The sequence below is a fragment of the Panicum virgatum genome, chromosome 1K, assembly GCF_016808335.1.
Source record: "Panicum virgatum strain AP13 chromosome 1K, P.virgatum_v5, whole genome shotgun sequence".
Lineage (NCBI taxonomy): Eukaryota > Viridiplantae > Streptophyta > Magnoliopsida > Poales > Poaceae > Panicum > Panicum virgatum.
The window spans coordinates 8,546,977-8,567,488 of NC_053136.1; the positions used below are offsets into that span (position 1 = coordinate 8,546,977).

At 49.4% G+C, this 20,512-nt stretch overlaps 1 protein-coding gene across 1 annotated transcript; it reads left to right on the forward strand.

Annotated features, from left to right (window-relative positions):
* The first annotated feature begins 8,824 nt into the window (after window positions 1-8,824).
* Window positions 8,825-19,992, forward strand: LOC120680296 (SEC14-like protein 5). Its single transcript, XM_039961919.1, has 11 exons — window positions 8,825-9,062; window positions 9,176-9,204; window positions 11,136-11,219; window positions 11,298-11,351; window positions 11,598-11,675; window positions 12,382-12,435; window positions 12,678-12,737; window positions 12,827-12,922; window positions 18,943-19,044; window positions 19,138-19,218; window positions 19,406-19,992. Exons 1-11 carry the CDS (start codon window positions 9,008-9,010, stop codon window positions 19,697-19,699), a joined length of 987 nt encoding a protein of 328 aa, XP_039817853.1. The 5' UTR covers window positions 8,825-9,007; the 3' UTR covers window positions 19,700-19,992.
* The last annotated feature ends 520 nt before the right edge of the window (window positions 19,993-20,512 follow it).

The window sequence follows — 20,512 nt, forward strand, 5'->3', positions numbered from 1 at the left end:
ACTCATCTCCAAATCTTCTCTCCTGAAATAAATGATCTAGGATCTGGTAACACAAGCCGTAGTCAGCAGTCACAAAATCCAAAACCCCTAGAACAAAATCCCAAGTGAGGAGTATTTAAACTCACCACAAATATTGCCACAAGGATTTGTCAGTGCCATTATTTTGTGATGAAATCATGATCGGCCATTCGGCCGTTGCATCGCAGAAGACGAGCAACAACCACCGAAGAGGCACGATCCAATCTTTATAGCTGTTTAGCATTTAAGCATACCACTTTTAGGGCAAAGCTTAAGATTAATCTCAACTAAGGGCAGTCTCAACTCAACATTTATAGCTGTTTCTATCTCTATTAACTACAGTGACAGCTCACCCATTTGCTGACGTTTGCTGACGTGTCAAAGCAGTTATCACGGAGAGAGATAGAAATCGTTTCCTTAGGCCAGTCCCAACGCTCCACGCCGGATGGTGTCCAAGCGGTGCCAACTAGGCAAAAACTGATGTGGCAGCGCAATTAAAGAGGTGAGAGAAGGAAAAAAAATCCAAGAAACGGTGTCTTCTGCACGACACTGTTTCGACGCGGCGACCAAGGCGACCCTGCCGTCGCCCTCGAGCCATCTCCTCCCGCATCTCCTCGGCGCCGCGCCCGCAACCTCCCAACGAGATGCCGGCGACTGCCCGAGCTTGTCGCGGTCACGCCGTTGCAGCCCCTAGTCGGGGCCTCCCATCCATGGATGCGCCTTGAGGCAGTGCGAGGACTCCGCGCCGCCCGCCCCCAAGCCGCCACCGGCCCTCGAGCTGCCGTCTCCCGGGGAGAGGATCCCGCGCCACCGCTCCCGGGGCGAGGAACTCGCGCCGCCGGCCATCGAAGCCGTCGCCTCCCAAGGCGTGGCCTCCCACGGCGGGGCTGGGTGAGCCACCCGTGGGCTGCCGCCTCCCGGGGCGAGGACCCCGCGGCACGGCCGGACAGCGCCGCCGATGTCTAGAGCGAGGACTCGACGGCCAGCTGCCCACACTTCGCCAGAATGAGAGATTGAGAGAGCGCTGAGCAGGATAGAGAAAGAGTCAGAAATATTTATTGCGAGGTAGACGAAGACACCACGCGTTGGACCGGTGATTTCTAGATGCACTGTCTCCGCACTCTGTCACCTACATGGCAGCATCGACACCGGTCCGCTTTGGGACTAGCCTTAGGCAGAAACGACATCGTCACTAGTACCAAGACGCAAAGAAATGAGAGAAAACCTATTGGAAAGAAACGACGGCTTCCCAAGGCCATCCTCCGGATCCGGCGCGCTGCAGCCGCGCGCCCACCCGCACGTCGCTGGTGGTGGAAAAGATAGGGAAGCCCACAGAGGATCCAAAGAGCAGATACTGGAATATGGTCGATCATTGGTCAATATTTTGTCTGAAGTTTGATAGAAATTTTTGCACTGTGAAGAAGTAGTTTCTTGGTACGATATCCTATGTTATAGAAACTACCGTGATTTTTTCCATTGAGACTGCCCTAACTACTACTCGTAGCTTAAGATCCACTTCAAAGGTGGGCGGTGGAAGGAGTCCCTCTCCTCATCATAAAAGGAGAGAGAGAGAGTCGTGGCTCATTAGAAAGGCCCGCGGCTTTGCCGCGTCGGGCCCGTATCCCGCGTCGATGTTTTGTTGTGTATGTGATTATTTTTTTAGTTTAGATGAAAAAAATACTTATCTGCTTTTCAGGGTCAAGGCAATTATGAATACACGGATAGTTTTTTACTGCTAGAAGATCAGTTAATTTGATGATTGATGGAAGTAATGTTGTTCATGTTAGAATGTGAGATCATGCTATTCTATAAACTTTTATATAGAAAAAACTCACATGTATTTTTATATCTGCGCACATGGATATTGAATTAGAAACACCACTAATCACAAATTGAAATCGAAAAAAACTAACATGACATAGCTCTCAAAGCTGGAAAGATAGTAGAGTATAACCAATTTTGAAGCGTAAGAAAAGCAATTCGTCACTGAAGAGTTGTCCTTCAAATTGTTCCTACTTCTGTCATGTCGAAAGCATCCAAGGAAACTACATATTTAAATATTTATAAACCATTTAATAAGCCTAAACCAAATTAAATCAGTTACTCGATTATATGTTATCTAATGAACTTGAAATTAAACCAAGAAAACTGAAGAGTAGCCTACCATAGATATGAATTAAGAGAATTCTTGAACCCTAAAAACCATAGATACATATATACAACAAAAACTTTCTACGAAAACATCACATATTATCTATTGCATATATTTACTCATAAGGAGTCTAACAAAACTGTCTATGGATTACTACCGATTTTCAAAGTTTAGCTGATTATACACATTTTTTAGAGAAAAACTGATTATATACATTGGTTATCTTGGCCATCCCAGTTTAACTACCTTCCTGCTAGCTTATCTTATCGAGATACAGCTTGAGGCTCGGTTTGATGCATGCTAACACATGGTACTGCATGTACAAGCTTGTATTATTCAACGGAAAAAATGTTTGCATGCAGGAAAAATGAATGGATAACTCTCGTGCATATTTTTAAAGAAACAAATAGGTCTGTTTAAGCTGCAAAATCTGTCATAGGAGGCAAATATGAATTAGAACCTCCAAGCACCATGCTGGGTTCCTTGATAAGGGAATCATAGAGAAAGTTCTAATGCAAAAAAAAAAAAATCAATTGAGCATTTCAGCACCATTGCGTACTCATGATACATGAACATCATGACCTGAAATGTTTGGGAAATACAGTAGGCATGCACAAGGAAAATGATATCAGGACTGATCTGAATTTTTTTTGTGAATACCAGTTTATTGCGATTGTGTGAATAGTACATTTAACCTGAAAAAGTTGTCGGTGTCTCAACCCGGGGGCCCGGATCCCAACTAGTAAATGCTGCGTGTTTCCTCGTCCCAGATGATGATGCAAGAGGCAACACAGTAACGCACGGTTTATCCTGGTTCCGACCGCGGGGCCGTACGTCCAGCAAAGTGGGAGTGCGAGGGCACTGTATTATATTGCACCCGGAGTGCTGGTAGTAGGGGTTACAAGCGAGGCGAGAGAGGGAGGAAAGCTCCCAAGTCTCTTCTAGGAGTGGAGTCTGTTGAGATGGGTGCTCAGTAGTCCCTGAACGTCCTCTTGGAAGAGAGAAGATAGAGAGCGAAAGACCAATGAGACCAGAGAGCCCAGCCAGACCCGTCTAAAGGAAGCCTACCTCCTCCTTTTATAGTTATAAGGAGGGGCGGTGTACATGAGTGGGAGTATGGAAGTCGTCGTTTTCCCCTGAATCGCGGGGGTACAGTGGTCGGATACTGTAGGAAGCATACTGTGGAAAGACGGCGCGCGTCGCTGTCATCCTGGATTTCGTCCTTGGTCCTACGAAGATTGTGCCGGTCGTCCTGTAGTGTCCCGGCGGTAGTAATGGCACGGGACGGCCCCGGACCCCCTGGTCGGAGTGCGGGCGTGCACACTAGAAGGTCCGGGGGACACGTGGAGGCCCCGGGACTCCGACCGTGTGTGCTGAGTGCCTCTCCCGGAAGGACACATAACGTCGCCGGACTCCTTCCCCAGTGGGAGGTGAGTCCGGATGGTCGGTGTCGGCAGAACAGTACGGGAGCAGTACCGGGCCTGTCTTGTCCCGCATCACTGGTCCCATCGTGTTGCTACAGCAACTGGGGCGGCGGAGCGGTGACCGAAGTCAGCGGATGGGACCCCGGTCATATCCATTGTGGGAGTGGCAGTCTGACGTCGCCTGTCCTTTGAGCCGTGGCGGAGCGGCTGGCTTTTAATGCCTTCGTACAGTGAGCGGTTGGGCGGCGGGGCTGTTTGTCCCTTGCGTCGAGGGGTGGCCTCGAGCGAGGCGGAGATGAGTCACCTGCTCGAGGGTAGATCCGCTACCCTCGAGCGAGGCAGAGATTGGTCACATGCTCGAGGGTAGATTCGCTACCCTCGAGCGAGGCGGAGGTTGCCCAGCGAGCCTGAGAGGGACCCTCGAGCGAGGCGGAGGGGGATGTGAATGGGCCACACGCTGGGCTTCTTTGAGTCCTTTCCTTTCCTCCGAATGGGAAGTAGGCCGTGGTCCTTCGTGGGCTCAGTTGTCTTATCGGGTGTTTATGTTTTTAAAAGCGGTCTTAGTATCCCGATTAGGGTGTCCCTAATTGTGGTATCCGACAAAAGCCAACACCCAAAGGAAACATTTTCACTATAATGGGAGATTAGGATCCAGTGGAAATGAAAGGGAATCTAGGTGAAAGACAACTCTGATGTATGTAGAAGAGGAAATCAAAAAGACGTTTTAATGTTGAAAATTCTTAACGTTCTCATCAAAATTGATTGATGTTCTCTGAATCATAGCACATGTATACATTACTAGGTCAACCGCGCGCTACGCCGCGCCCACTTGAAAATGTGTAGCAAAATGGTTAATGCTTTGAGAGTTACCTATGCATATAGAGCAGGAAAAAAGGTACGCTGAAGGGCGTGGCAATGGACTGATTGTTGCGTATAGGCCGAAAGGAGCGAATGCCAAATCTATGCCTCGCGTCGGGCTTCCTCCCACCGGGGGATTGGGCTGATTGTCTCCACGTATGGGCAATGGACTGATTGTTCTCGGGACACATGTCACGTCCACAATCTCCAAGCGCTCACAGGCCACCAATCCCACGGTGTATAGGAGTAAGAATAAAAATAAATAAATACATGTTTGGCAAATTTTTTTGAAGAAATGGGCCCAAGGAGGGGACCAGGGGGGCAGTGCCATGTCAACAGGGGCATACAGAGTTGGATGTGCGCACTCATCACAATCTAAATTCACCCTTTAAAAGGAATATATATTCCTGGTCATCTAAATTTCTACGTCCAGTTTTACTGCATCCGTTCATTCTCTATCCCATCCTCTATATCAACAACCAGGTGTAGGGCTCACATGTCAGTTTTTTTAACCCCCCACCCCACTGGCCCCCGGCGTGTGCTAATCGGCGAGCTCGCGCCAGGAGAGCTCCGAGCGCTCAATTTCAAATAGTTGGATTTTCCTTATTTGCAAAAGTTTTTTATCCACCACTTTCTATTTTCAGAAAGTTATAACTTATGTATATATAACTTCTTCCATATAACTATTAGATCATATTTTCCAGCATAAATATCAGATGATAATTTTTTAGCACATGTTTTATGATGTGCATAACTTTTACCCATAATTTTTTCCAATCAACTTTTTATAGGATAATTTTTGAACACAACTTTCACAGCACATACAATTTTTACGTATAACTTTTTGCAGCCTACTTGGTAAAGGATAATCTTGGACCTAACTTTCATGTAAAAGTTATTATAAAAATTTCTCACATAATTTTGATGCATAAGTTTGCCACATAGATTGTAGAAAATACAAATTATGGAGATAAATTTTCAGCATACTTTTGCAAAATATTTGCTTAAAGAATATCTCGGAAACACAACATAAAGGTGAAAAAAGAGAAAGAGAAGCTGCCGCATCCTCCAGCATGTGGAGAATCAGAGAGATAGAGATGCGGAAATTAGCGGTAGGAAAAAGAAAAAGGAATACAACGCTTGAGATAAGCGGATGGGGAAGGTGGCATTAATTGCTTCTGGGTCCGTATAGGTGAGGAGAGCAACTGAGATCGATCATTGATTTCGTTAATTGCGCTGGCCCCCTCCCTTCCCCATTCTCTCTCTGCTGCCTCCCTACCTCCGCCGTTCGCCCTCCCCTGCATTCCCCGCCGCCCCGCCGCCCCTGCATCTTGCACCAGCCTTCCTCCTTCGCCCCCTCCTCCCTCTCCGCACCCCGCACGCCCCTTCTCCTGCACCCCTGCGTGGGACAAGCAGCGCCGTCCTTCACCTCGCGCGCATGGCGGGTGCGGCCCCTCTCGGCCAGCTCCTCCGACGGGGCCATGACGGTGGAGGCCACTGCCCCCCTCGAGCTCGGCCACGGCCCCTCGCCTACGGCGGCCCTGGCGTGCGGGCCGCGGTGGGGTGGCCACGGAAGCAAGGCGGCGCTCCGTGCGCGGGCTTCCGGCCGGCCACCCGTCCCGGCCCAGGCAGGCACGCGCGGGCCGCCGGTGGCCACTGCCCGTCCCTGCCTGCTGCGGTGCACGCGCGCGGGCGGGCTGCGGCGGTGCGGCGAGCCGGCGGCCGTGCACGGCGTGGCGAGCCGGGCCGGCCGGGCGCGGCGTGCTTCGCGACAGCATGGCGAGCAGGGGAAGGTGGCGGGGAGGGCGCCACGGCCACGGCGAAGGCGTGCGGAGCTGCGGCGGCGAACGGAGCTGCGACGGGGCGGGTCGGCGCGCGGCGGGCCTCGCTCCACGGCGTGGATCTGCGGCGGCGTCCGGCGTTCCTCTCCTTCCCTGCCTCCCCCTTCCCCTGCGGGCGGAGCTCGGGCGGCACGGCGCGGCCGGCGGTGGAGGCATCCAGCGGCGGGCGGTGGCGGCGGGGGAGCAACGGAGGCGCGTCCTCGGCGCGGCTCCTCGGCTCTGCTCTTGCCCCGGCGCGGGCGGAGCTCTCCCTTCCTCTCTCTCTCGCTCACGCGGCGCGGCAGACTGGCGGCGGCGGCAAATCCATGCCTCGCCCCCGGTAGGCCCCACAAGCAGGCAAGGCGGTGCGGCACGCAGCGAAGGCGGGAGCTGCAAATCGACGGCCCGCATCGGTTTTGCCTCTTGCGGGCACGTGTCGCCCGCGGAGAGCTGGAGCGCTCTCGTCGCTCCCTCTCCAGGGTGCATAGTGACTAGAGTACATCCTAAATTAGTTTCCAAGTACTACTCGGCTACTACTCTAAAAAATTCTACCTTTTTATTAAGCATCTGAACTTGTAGGCATTTCGTCAAGCAGCTGGTAGGCACCATATATGTCAGCCGCTTCTATTGCTGGGAGCGCTGGCTGAAACGCTCAGTTGCCAGAGGAAGCAAGGGTATCGAGGAGCTGCACAGCGTTGGCGCTACCAGCTTGCCGGCCCGTAGCCGTAGGTGGATGCAGGGTTGTCGGGGGCGGCCTGACAGCGAATGGAAGGCTAGCGACGTCATGCTGCGGAGTCCAGGGCCGTGACGGTGGTGACGAATTCGGTGGCAGCTGCTCGTCGAGCGGCGGGGCTGTGCGTCCCTCGTGCGGCCTGAGCGGCGGCGGCGGCAGCTGTCGTGGCTGCTCACCGGCGTGGGCGTGGGCGTGGCCAGCTCTTCGGTGTGGGAAACGGCCGGCGGCGATGTGTAACTTGAAATGCGCAGGCGGGTGCGAGGGAGCGGGCAGAGAAGCTGCGGCCCGTGAAGGTTCGCGATGGATCGGTCACGTTTAATCGGGTGGGAGAATTCAAACCGACCCGTATTGGACGGACCAGATTGCATGAGTGCTCGATCCAACGGCTAGTGGGTTAACGGGCGACATGGCCCTATCGGGCGCCCGCGGTTTGGTCCAGGAATCGTATATAGAGATGTCAGTGAGTAGAAAAGCGCTCAGTTGCGTTCATGTACCCAAGTTTAAAAATAACTTTATTGTGCTTAAGGATTATTTCGCATAAACTAATAACTCAATATACTTAAGGTCAATGCATTGTATGGGCACTGTTTGGATCCTCTCATTTTGGAGGAATTGAAATCTACTTAATATATAGACTATGCTATTTGGCTTAGAATTTGATATCCCACCACTTTTCAAAGTTTAGATATATAAGCATATCCTCAATTCATAGTGTGGGAGATGGAAATTGATTATATACACCACCAAGCTATACTTCTATTCTGTAACTTATAGCACATAGCACATTCTTTGGTTCATTCCTCTACAGTAGAAACATAGCATATAAGTATCTTATATGCCCAACAATAGTATACAAATATATTCCGTATGTAATCATATTAGCTTAATAAATTTGTATCTATATTATGCTTTTTACAATGAAATTCAATTCCAAAGTTCCAAACGGGACCTAATGGAAATCAATCAATAAGTTTAACTAGTTTATTTATACTATTGAAATAAGACTTGCTGAAACATCAGAATACGCAAGATTTGAACTAGTGCCATTCCTTTGGGATGGGAATATTTCATAGAATATGCTTGTCGTTGAAAATGGCACGGACTGTTGCCTAAACTAGAAGAAAGAAAATCTAACCTTACTACAAGGACAGTTGCTTAGGGAAGCAACAAATGTCAAATGAGAACGGAAACGGCAACAAGACTATCCAAATGCTCTCTCTCTCTCGCGGCAATCGAAATGCTCTTGGGTGCCAGGAAACAAATAAAGAGCTCTATGCTTGTGGAGAACTAGATATTATAGTCCATGTCTCAAATGGAATTAAAAAATATTATTGCAACTCGAAGCGGCCTCTCAAGTATTTCCAGGTTTCGACTTCTGAAATACTCCCTCTGTTCCAAATTATGAGACATCCCAAAAATTTTAAAGAGTCAAAACAATATCAAGTTTGTCCAAAATTATAAAGAAAAATATAAAAATCTATGATATCAAATTAATGTAATATAAAAATATAACTAACAAAGAATCTAATTGTACTTAGTTTATATAATAAATATCATTATTCTATTATATAAATTTAGTCAAACATAAAAATTTTTACTCTCCAAAATTGTTGAAATATCTTATAATTTGGAATGGAGCGAGTATATAATAAAAATGCCTTCAAGCCTTGTACCAGGACACTGTGCCGAGTGCTCTCTATTTTTTATTTTTCTAGAAGAAGAAAGGATACTTTTCCATTTGCAGACGCGAAAAAAGTGCATCCGTGTTACGGCATGACGCACGCTTCCCCCTTCTGCACCGAGCATACGCACACGGCACACTGAGTCTGAAACGGAAGCAAAGGCGCCGCCCGCGGGAGCACACAACCGGGGGGAACAAATACACCTCTGGACTCTCGGGGGGCCTCCCTCCGACCGCCGACTGAATCTACCTCGCTTCGCGCCTCCGGTTCCGCGCCGGGCCCGCCAGAATCGGAGCTCGGGATCGCCTCGGCCCGTGGCAATGGGAGCTGACTGCGAGGACGCCGTCAAGCAGCTCAGCAGCCTCATGGAGCAAGGTGCGTGCTTTCTTGCTGGAGCCAAGCTCCGCGCCGCTTCCCGGGCTTTCTTCGCGATTCTTGCGGCGTTTCTGTCTTTCTGACTTGTCTTTTCTTGGTCCGGATTTTCGCAGTGGAGGCGCCGCTGAAGAGATCGTTTCAGGTATGGATCTGGGGTGCCGCATGGCCATTTCGCGGGGAAAGCATGGATCTTGGTTTTGTTTCTGGTAGAATTCAGCCTTCGCAGTCGGATCATAGCGTTGCTTACCTAATTTCGGCGAGATTTGATCTGATTTGGAGAGGGAGACGGAGCTACTTAGTGTATCGTTACTCCTATGGAATTGCTATATCGGCATGGGTCAAAATGGGACAATTCGCTTCATCTCTGGTGTTTTCTTGGTTAATAGTACACGCTAGAGATATGGTGATGCTGCTATTACTGCTAGACAAGTGCTTGCTTGGAAATGTTGCGTGATCTGTAACAAGTAGTATGTGCCATGTGAATTTGCTGCATTGTCAATGGGGTGGTCAGGTTTGGTGGTGTTTGTCTGCTTGACCTTGCCTAGTATGTTAGCGGTTTGGAGCTGTGCATGCTCTATGAAGTTCGTTATAGTTTCCTGGGTTGACATCAGTTGGAATCCCCGTGGATCTTGCTTCCGGTCCATGATGAGTTGAATTGCAAGACTGTGCTGATCTTTTGTCCATGAAGTGTCCGAAGTAGATTTGGACGTATTCGGGAATTGGCATTTGATGTGGCACTTGTATAAGTTCGCAACTAACTGCCATCTAGGAACTTTTGGTATCCTGTGGCGTGATGCACCCTTTCGGTGTTTAACGTTAACCAAACTTGCAGCCTGGAGTCTGAGACACGTGCATATACATAAAAAGTCTCAACTATGTTTACATTACCGGTATGTTCTAAATGTTCTATACGTGTGCTAAGTCAGTTCCATTCATTGTTTTCGCAATTCACTTATACTTCAACAGAAAGGAAACCTGCAGAAACCAACAAGGGCTGTGATTGTCTTTTGGTGAACTGAAGACGAGGTCCTACTGAATTTGATGGGCTTTAGCTGATTTTACTGTTTATGTCTGCCTTTTCATTTTATTTCATCTTTACACTCTGTTCGTCTGGCTGTGGCTGGTGGTTGGTGCTGATTTGTTGTGAGAGAAAAGTACTGCCGGATGGCTGGCGGCTGGTGCTGGTTTGGTGTGTGAGAAAAATACTGTTAGCTGGTTGCAGCCGAACAGAGTGTTAGAAACCTACATTTCCTGATGAGGGGGTGAAAGCTGGGCCGAAACCACCGGAAACCAGCTGACTGTACATTCATGAACCCTCTCAAGAATGAACTCAACTGCTATATCTTCATGTAACAACCACACCTAGAACTCATGGAATGGTGTAAAACTCTTTCCTTCTATTTTTCTAGTGAAGGCTGACCAAAGAAATTGTTTGGTCTTTCATAAAGTTCTCTCTTGCCACAGGGAGGGCGGCATTAGTGAAGCAGAATTGAATCCACCTATCCCATTCTGGAGGATATATTCCCAAGCAGAAATTTCAGGATTGTAAAAGAGTCTATTGTGATTTTATGTTCTTGGGAGATCACAATCAAGAAGTGATGTTTTGTGAACCAAACCAGCCCGGCAAACTTTAATTTAATTTCACAAACCATTGATTATCATTTGGTTCATGTCCACCCGTTTTAAATTCTGTCAGTTGCGAACATACTTGATAAGTTTGCATTTGTCATAGGAGAATGTTCGGTGAATGGAGTCAGCATTCTGTTTCTGATACATGCTTTTTTTTTCTAAGTCGTGATTGCAGGAATCACAAACCTCCTACAGAGACTAACTTTGTTCATAGTGTTTTGTATTCTGGCTCTTTAGTCTGTGCCAGCCATCACATATCCATGCTATGTATTTGTACGCTTGACTATGTAGATATGATTACATTTCTTTTTTCAAAACAGAGGAATTGCTACCTTCACTCTGTTGGTACTTGATGTAAATTGTAATATGATTGATCATCAACTTAATCTGTGACTTGTAGACTGATTCTGGAAAACGACTCTAACCATCTCTTGTTGATTTCAGAATGTGCACCAGGGTTATCCCAAAGAAACATTGATGCGTTTCCTAAGGGCTAGAGAGTGGAACGTATCTAAGGCTCATAAAATGGTAAGCTTTCATACAAAGTTTCTCAACAGTGGGTGAACTGATTACTGAAATTGACTAGTAATATTGCTGTTTCTATAGATTGTAGATTCTTTGAATTGGAGGATTCAAAATGAAATTGATAGCGTGCTGGAGGTGAGTCACCCTCTCTAGAATATAATCCTACCAGATGTTACTGGTGACATATGTTAATCGGAAAGCTACGGAAGACTCCCTTGTAGTTCTACAATTCTGATTTCTACCCTAATATTTTAATCATTTTATTTAATTATTTTTGTTAGTGCACAGCATATCACTCTTGATAATACGCCTATTTCCGCTATTTTTATTTAGCAAAATTCTTCACTTTTGCTGATCAATGTTTGTGTTGTCCATCTGCAGAGACCTATAGTCCCAGTAGATTTATACAGATCAATACGTGATTCACAACTTGTTGGCCTATCAGGATACACAAAGGAGGTACAGCTGTTTTCTTCTAATAACTAAAATCTATGTATTAGTTGAACGTTGATTTGGCTGTGATCATGATGTTTCTTACCGGTATGAATTGATTATGAAGCAGTTATTGTGTCAGATAGACATACCATTTTGGACATGCCTTTTTATTATTAGTATCCTAAGGTCACTGTATTCATGTGCTTAATTTGATCTAGCTGCATGTTGGAATTTGTCAAAAACAGAGCACTTCAATGTTCACAAGGAAAGTTATATATGCTGAATGAAGATAGCACTGAAGAGGTTGAAGTTTTAACTTATGTTGATTGTCAAACTTCCATGGTGTGATGTGCTACTGTCCGCAACACTATAGCCTACCTTTCTCTAGCTAGGGAAGGCGGGTAGTGCCACAGCTTAAGATCTGTAGTTTTAAAGTATGGTATAGAATCAACATGGTTTTCTCAAACTGTGCTAACTATAGTTGACTTGTCAGTTTTTTATTATTAAGGTCTCTAGGATAATAGTTTGATCTGTAGGATCTTATGTTTTCTTACTTTTTAGTTTGCCTTTCTTAAACTAGGTAAACATGGGAGAGTCATTAGTTTCCCATTTATATACTAGGATCTAGTATGTGTGCTCCTTGAGGCTAAGTTTTTAAAAATATAGCAAGCCTGCGACCCCAATTCTTTCTATCATTGTTTCAGTAAGTCTTTGTTTCTCTCATTGGCAGGGTCTCCCGGTTTTTGCCATTGGTGTTGGACATAGCACATATGACAAAGCTTCAGTAATTACCAGATGCTTGCTATTTATGATTAGGCTCGAACCAAAATCATGGAACTGGTTCCTTTTACTGTCTGCGGAAACATATATATTTCAGAGTTTGATGCAACCTTCAAACATAGTATCATAATCAATTGGTTACCTGAATAATGAAGCTTATCCAACTAACTTGATTTTATCTGCGGTCCTGTGCTTCCTTCTACTGAATTGTGTTTTCTTGTCTAAAGTAGATGTATTTTATCTCAGGTCCACTACTACGTGCAATCTCATATCCAAATTAATGAGTACCGTGATCGTATACTTTTGGTGAGTATCCAAACACAAATGCTCTGAGTTTAATAGATTGCTTATGTTGACATAAATTCTTTGCTAACGTTTATTTATACCACATTTAGCCTAGGTTGTCCCAACAGTTTGGGCGCCCTGTTACCAGCTGTATAAAAGTTCTGGATATGACTGGTTTGAAGCTATCAGCACTGAGCCAAATAAAGGTTCGCTTTGTGACTATCAACCCAAATTTTACCTTTTCATGAGATCAAATGCTACTGAGTAACAACTTGACTAGATTAAGCATATATACTAGATTAAGCATATATACTAGATCAAATGCTAATGACTGGTTATTGTATATACATATATGGATGTATACACTATACTGAAAGCAATATGGCTGGAACCGATTGGATTGATTGATTAGGGTTGCAATGCACAGGTTACATATATAGGCAAGGGTCCTAGGGTTTATAGAAACACCCAATCACTGGAGCCTTGCCTAATCAACGGTGGCACAACCCTAATCTACCTAGCCGCACAACCAGGCCTATGCGCCATGCACTAGGCAGGCCAGGCCCAAGAGGGTCCCACAGCCCATAAACTCTACTCGCTAACACGCCCCCGCAGTCTGATCGTTGCACTCATGGACGTTCAGGCTGGATCTGAACTCCGTGAAGACCGAAGTAGGAAGACCTTTGGTGAAGGTGTCGGCGTACTGTGAAGACGTCGGAATGTGAAGAACACGAACATCACCAAGAGCAACCCGCTCGCGCACAAAGTGAAGATCAATCTCGATGTGCTTGGTCCGCTGATGCTGAACAGGATTGGAGGACATAGAGACCGTACTGATGTTGTCGCAGTAGACCAACGTCATGCGGGAAAGCGGAGTATGAAGCTCGAGAAGAAGCTAGCGCAGCCATGTTGCCTCAGCCACTGCGTTGGCAATGGCGCGATACTCAGCTTCAGCACTGGATCTGGAGACAGTGTTCTGACGCTTCGAAGACCAAGAGATGAGATTGTCCCCGAGGAACACTGCATAACCCGAGGTGGATTTGCGAGTGTCGGGACAGCCAGCCCAATCAGCATCAGAATAAACCACCAGATCAGCCGACGAGGAGGGGCGCAGAAGAAGACCCAAATGCAATGTGCCGCGAATGTACCGTAGGATGCGCTTGAGAGCAGCCAAGTGAGGTTCCCGAGGATCATGCATATGAAGACAGATCTGCTGAACTGCATAGGTGATATCTGGATGAGTGAATGTCAGATACTGAAGAACACCAGCCAGACTCCGGAAATCCGAGGCGTCAGCCACAGGGGCGTCAGTGTCCATAGACAGCTTTGGATTGGTGTCAACTGGAGTGGAGCAGAGTTTGCAGTCTGTCATACCAGCACGAGCGAGAATATCCAACATGTACTGTCGCTGAGAAAGAAATAGGCAACCATCACGGCGCTGAACGTGCATCCCGAGGAAGTGATGAAGCTCACCAAGATCCTTCATAGAGAACTCTCGCTGCAAGGCTGCAATAGTGCACTGAAGCAAATCTGAGGACGAAGCGGTGAGCACAATGTCATCCACGTAGAGCAGCAGATATACAGTCTCGTTGCCCTGGTGGTACACAAACAACGAAGTGTCAGACTTAGCTTCCACGAACCCAAGAGACAACAGGTAGGTAGCAAACCTGCTGTACCATGCGCGAGGTGCCTGCTTCAAGCCATACAGAGAGCGGTTGAGGCGGTAGACAAAATCCGGATGAACTGAATCCTCAAAACCAGCAGGCTGAGCAGCATAAACAGTCTCTGAAAGTGTCCCGTGGAGGAAGGCGTTCTTTACATCGAGCTGATGAACAGGCCAACTGCGAGACAAAGCAAGTGACAAGACTGTGCGAACAGTGGCTGGCTTGACGACTGGGCTGAAAGTCTCAGCAAAATCAACACCGGGTCGCTGTGTGAAGCTGCGAAGAACCCAACGAGCCTTGTAGCGCTCAAGAGTGCCATCTGCATGAAACTTATGCTTGAAGATCCACTTCCCAGAGATAACATTCCCACGATGAGGCCGCGGCACCAAGTCCCAAGTGTTGTTCTTCAGCAGGGCGGCATGCTCCTCTTCCATCGCAGCCCGCCAATTGGGGTCGGCGAGCGCGCTGCGATAGGTCCGCGGAACTGGAGAGAGAGGCACAGCCGTGTAGGAGGACAGGAACCGTAATCCCGCCTTGCCCCGAGTCGTCATGTGGTGCTGGTTGGCGATCGGAGCAACCGGAACAGCACCACGTGGAAGGGGAGGCAGACTCGGAGTAGCAGGGCGAGCCGGGGCGACGCGGCGCGTGTAGACGTGCACAAAGTCGCTGAGGGGGCGGTGGACGGGCGCCACAGCCTCGCGAGACTGTGCAGGAGTCGATGACGACGTGGCTGCGCGGGGAATGAAGGCGCCTCGGCCGCGCGTGGCTGCGCGGGAGACGGCGGCGACTGGGCCACGCGTGGCGCGGAGGCTGGTGAAGTTGTGGCCGCGCGTGGCGCGGCCGAGGAGGAAGCTGCAGGAGTCCGGGGGCCGCAAGTGGCCGCGCCAGCGTCCGAGCTGGGCGCAGACTCAGGTGCTGGTGGTGGCGTATCACCTGGGGGAGCGCCAGGGGGTCCTGCAAGAGAGGCGGTGATCGGTCCCATAGGAGCCGGCACCATGTCAGTAGGATCCTCCAAAAAGGTGAAGTCCGCCACAAATGGAGGGGATGGGTGACCAGCAAGAGGAAACACCGCCTCGTCGAAAATAATGTGACGCGAGATGATCATCCTGTTGCTGGCCATATCAAGACAACGGTACCCCTTGTGGTGTGAGGAGTAGCCAAGAAAGATGCATAACGTGGAACGTGGTGCGAGTTTATGGCTAGCAGTGGCGGAAAGGTTGGGGTAACAAGCGCAACCAAAGACGCGGAGATGCTCATAGGAAGGAGCCGCGCCATAGAGGGCAGCGTGCGAGGTGGAGAAGTTGAGCGTCTTGGTTTGGAGAATGTTCAGGATGGTGGTGGCAGTGTGGAGCGCCTCCGCCCAGTAAGAGGGAGACATGCTTGCCTGAAACAGCATAGGGCGAATAACATTGTTTGTGGAACGAATGATACGCTCGGCTTTACTGTTCTGGGCGGAGGTGTATGGGCAGGACATGCGAAGATGGACGCCGTTGGTGAGGAAGAACGTGCGGGCGCTGGAGTTGTCAAACTCGCGGCCATTGTCGCACTGGACTGCCTTGATGACTGCGTCGTACTGGGTCTTCACATAGGCAAAGAAATTTGTCAGAGTGGTGAACGTGTCAGATTTGAGGCGCAAGGGAAACGTCCATAAGTAATGAGAGCAATCATCAAGAATGACCATATAGTACTTATAACCATAGACACTAAGAACTGGAGATGTCCACAGGTCACAGTGTCTCGAAGTTGTGACTAGCACGAGAGGATGATGCATAAAAGGGAAGACGAACATGACGCCCTAACTGACACGCATGACAAATAGAACTAGCAGTTTTATTACAGCCCGGAATAATGGAAGCTAGTTTAGAGAGCGCCTCATGGCCAGGATGACCGAGACGGCGATGCCACAAGTCGGAAGTAGCGGAGGCGGCAACCAAGGAGTGGGCGGCTGGAAGCTGGAGTGGATACAGCGGCCCGGAGCTATTGCACCTGATGATCACGTTCCGCGACAGATCCTTCACAGAACAACCAGCAGAATCAAATTCAACAGAACAATTATTGTCAGTGGTAAATTGGCGAACCGAAATAAGATTCTTGATGAGTTTAGGAGAAACAAGAACATTATTAAGGTGAAAAGGCCCATGAAGGTGGGCGGCGCCAGTGGCTGTAATTGGTAGAAGAGAGCCATTACCAACAATAATATTGGACGGAATAGGATGCCGCGTTGGGAAGGAGTAACTGAGAGTATTAGAATCAGAGGTCATATGAGAGGAGGCACCTGAATCAAAATACCACTCATTTTGTTGCGGTTGGTTCAGTGTCATGGTGCTGAACGTGGAAGCCAGTGACTGCTGATCCCAAGACGGAGAGCCATGCAGAGGGTTGTAGGAGGCCGGCGTCGGGGAGTTCCACTGCTGCAGATGACCTGGTGCGCCGGCAGTCCACTGCGGTGCTCCGGTCGGCATCGACCAGAGAGAGGCGCCGGACCCGGCAGGCCACTGCAGGCCGGGCGCAACGGGTCACGTCTGTGTAGGCGGCTGCGGCGTGGCGGCCTGCGGAGAAGGCCCAGCCTGGTTGGCCAGGAGCGCCTACTGTGGGCCGGGCCGCGGCACTGGGAGCGGGGCGAGCGGCGGCCGTGGGCCGGGACACATGCTGATGGTCCCGGTCCATGGGTTGTAGAAGCTGGGCCAGGAGCCCGGTGGTGGCCCAGCGCTGGTGCTCTTGGCGGAGGAAGTGGCGCCGCTGTTGGTGCCGGAGGTTGCACCGCTAGAGGGGGCCTGCGACGCCAGCCTGCAGCCGCCGCGGGACGCCGCGCTTCCCGCGGCGGTTCTTCTGCTTGGGAGAGCCCCCAGCCACAGAGCCGCCCCCGGAGTTGGAGGAGGGGCGGGGTGCAGGGGGCGGAGGAGCCGCCAGTGGTCGCGACGAGGGCCGTAGAGGAGGACGAGCGGTTGGCGGAGTGCAGTTCCTCCATGAGGAGATCAGCAACGGCCTCGTCGTAGGTAGGGAACGGACGAGCGCGACGCAGATGGAGGACGATGGCGGAGTAGCGCTCGTTTAGGCTGCGGAGCACATTGAGGACAAGCGTGCGATCCGGAACGACCTCGCCAAGATCGCGGAGCCTGGCCGCCATCTTCTGGAACTCCCGGCAGTAATCGGCGATGGACAGATCGCCCTGCACGAACTGTCGGAATTGCACGTCGAGGTAAAGGAGCCGCGTCTCCCGGTTGCCGAGAGACTGAGTCTGAGGACAAGCCAGGCGGCGCGGGCGGTGGTGTTGCGCTCCATCGCAGTGTCGGCGAAGTCGGAGGAGATGGTGCCGTAGATCCAAGACTTGACAACGCAGTCCATGCGTGTCCAGTCCGGGAAGATGCACGCGGGAGTATCATGTAGAACGTGATGATCCAAGGCGAACTTGCCGACGACGAGGAGGAATTGGTCGCGCCAGCGACCGTAGTTGCTGGTGGCGAGGTCGAGAACGACGGGGATGAGGCCGCGGATGTTCTGGACGGCGACGGCTTGCGCATGAAGATTCATGATGGTGGCGGCCTCGTGCATGAACATAGCCTGCTGGACGTTGGGGTCGAGCGCAGGGGCCTTGCCGTCGTCGTGGTCCTTGGCGGCGTCGGGCTCGTCGTCGTCGGAGGGCGGGGTGTCTGCAACAGCGCGTTCGTCGGCCGCACGCTGGAGGGCGGCGGCGGCCTCGGCTTCAGCAGCCTTGGCTCGGGCGAGGGCGTTGGCGCGCGCATCAGCGCGCGCCTTGAGGCGGTCGGCGGCGGCGCACTGCCGTTCCTTCTCCGCGCGGTGCACATCATCGCCATCAGGGAGGGTACCATCGGCGGCTGCGCTAGATGGGATCGTGGGAGGTTGGGAGGAATCAGCCATGGGGCTTGCGCGGCGCAGCGGAGCGTGCGCGCGCAGTTTGGTGGGCGTGGCGCGGCGGGAGGCCGGCGCGCAGAGCGCCGCACGGCGAGGAGCCAGCGCGCTTAGGGCAGCGGAAGCCGAACCAGGAAGGAAGCCCGGACTCGTGATACCATGAAAGCAATATGGCTGGAACCGATTGGATTGATTGATTAGGGGTGCAATGCACAGGTTACATATATAGGCAAGGGTCCTAGGGTTTATAAAAACACCCAATCACAGGAGCCTTGCCTAATCAACGGTGGCACAACCCTAATCTACCTAGCCGCACAACCAGGCCTATGCGCCATGCACTAGGCAGGCCAGGCCCAAGAGGGTCCCACAGCCCATAAACTCTACTCGCTAACATATACAATAATAACTTGACTAGATTAAGCATATTCTTACACTACTAGTAATTAGATAGAATATTCAACTTAGCTTTATCTTAACATCTTGTGTTCATGAAGAACAACTTTTCTTGAACTTCCAACTCAGTTTTGTATACCATTCAAAGCAAAACGTTACACTAAATCTAGGAAGTAATTTTCCACTTATTCCATACTTTTTTTTGTTAAAAACACTGCACACCATGCTCATTACTTGTGTTACTTCTGGGTTTCAGTTGTGGTATGTTATTTTGTTAATATAGTTTTAATATGTTTCAGATGTTGACTTCCATATCGACAGTTGATGATCTGAATTACCCTGAAAAGACAGAGACCTATTATGTAGTTAATGTTCCATACATATTTTCTGCTTGTTGGAAGGTACTATTAGTTTTCCACTGATGTTCAGACCTAAAATTTTACTATTGAGCCTTTAGCAAAACCTGATGACAGTTATTTTGAGCATGCTGCTAGGTTGTGAAGCCCTTATTGCAGGAGAGGACCAAGAAGAAGGTTAAAGTTTTGAGTGGCTGTGGGAGAGATGAACTTCTAAAGGTAAATCACTGGAAAATTACTCTTGCCTCCTGTTGGATTTTTTTTTTGTCACTTACACCCTTCATTTCTGGGTGCAATAATACCCGTCCTTGTGATCATGAGTACAGAATATCTGTAGGGAACGCCACAGAACATTTTTAGCATTTTCTCCCCCTTGGTAAGCAGTCACAATGCTTCACTTTTGTAGATCATGGACTATTCATCACTGCCCCATTTCTGCCGCCGGGAGGGCTCTGGATCATCGAAGCACTCTTCACCGGACGTTGACAATTGCTTCTCCCTTGACCATCCTTTCCACAAAGAACTTTACGGCCACATCAAGGAGCAAGCGTCACACCGGGAGCTCATCAAGATGGGATCGTTGCACGTCAGCATTCCCGAGCCCGATCTGAACGAAGCCAAGATCGTCGAGGTCATCCAGGCCGAGTTCCAGAAGATCGGCGAGCAGGACGAGATCACCACCAACGGCCACAAGGATTAGCATGTGGCCGGGGCCGCCGGTGTCCTCTGATGAAACTGGCAATCGTCGGTCATCCCGCATTTCAGTTGACGGTCCCCAGTCGCCTGGGGAATATAGTAGCAAAGCCTTGCGCCTCCATTGGTGCAGGCCCGAGTTTATAGTTGGAGAGGCTGAGAGATAAACAAGTGGGTGTATATTGGATGGACGTGGAGCCATAAACACACCTTTTTGTTAGTGTAACCGCAAGATGGTATATGGGAGGAAATCCATGGAAGTGCCTTCTGCGCACTTTTGCATATGCGTCGGTTTTTCAAGAAGTGTTTCGTAAAACAGTGAATGATGACTTACTCTTTGCATTTTCTTCGTTAAAACCTCTTCGCGGTTTCAACAAAATGGTTTGTGAGCCATGTTATACAGTCGTTCGACTAATCGCGATTAGTCGCGATTAGTTGACCTTATCGCTCCGCTGGCTTCGATAAGTGAAACGACTAGCTTTTGTCGATTAGATGTCTGATCGTCCGACTAATCGTCGCCTAATCGCGATTAGTCGTGCGACTAGCTACTTGGACGATCAGGCCAAAACCAAAAGATGTCCAGCAGACCAGCCCGCCGCCTGTACTGGGCTCAATTAGGCCCATTAGCCATTAGGGTTAGGTTAACTATATAACTTGCGCCATTAGCTATTAGGGTTAGGTTAACTATATAACTTGCGCCATTAGCCATTATGGTTAGGTTAACTATATAACTTGCACCATTAGCCATTAGCCTGTACTGTGTGGGACAAGAATATGGAGTTCTGGACAGTTCAAACATCAAATCTCACAAGTAAGTGTC

Coding starts and splice junctions, on each gene's coding strand:
- LOC120680296 (XM_039961919.1), top strand. CDS start 9,008: ATGGGAGCTGACTGCGAGGACGCCGTCAAGCAGCTCAGCAGCCTCATG. Junction 12,923..18,942: donor CAGCACTGAGCCAAATAAAG/GTTCGCTTTGTG, acceptor AATATGTTTCAG/ATGTTGACTTCCATATCGAC. Junction 19,045..19,137: donor TATTTTCTGCTTGTTGGAAG/GTACTATTAGTT, acceptor GCATGCTGCTAG/GTTGTGAAGCCCTTATTGCA.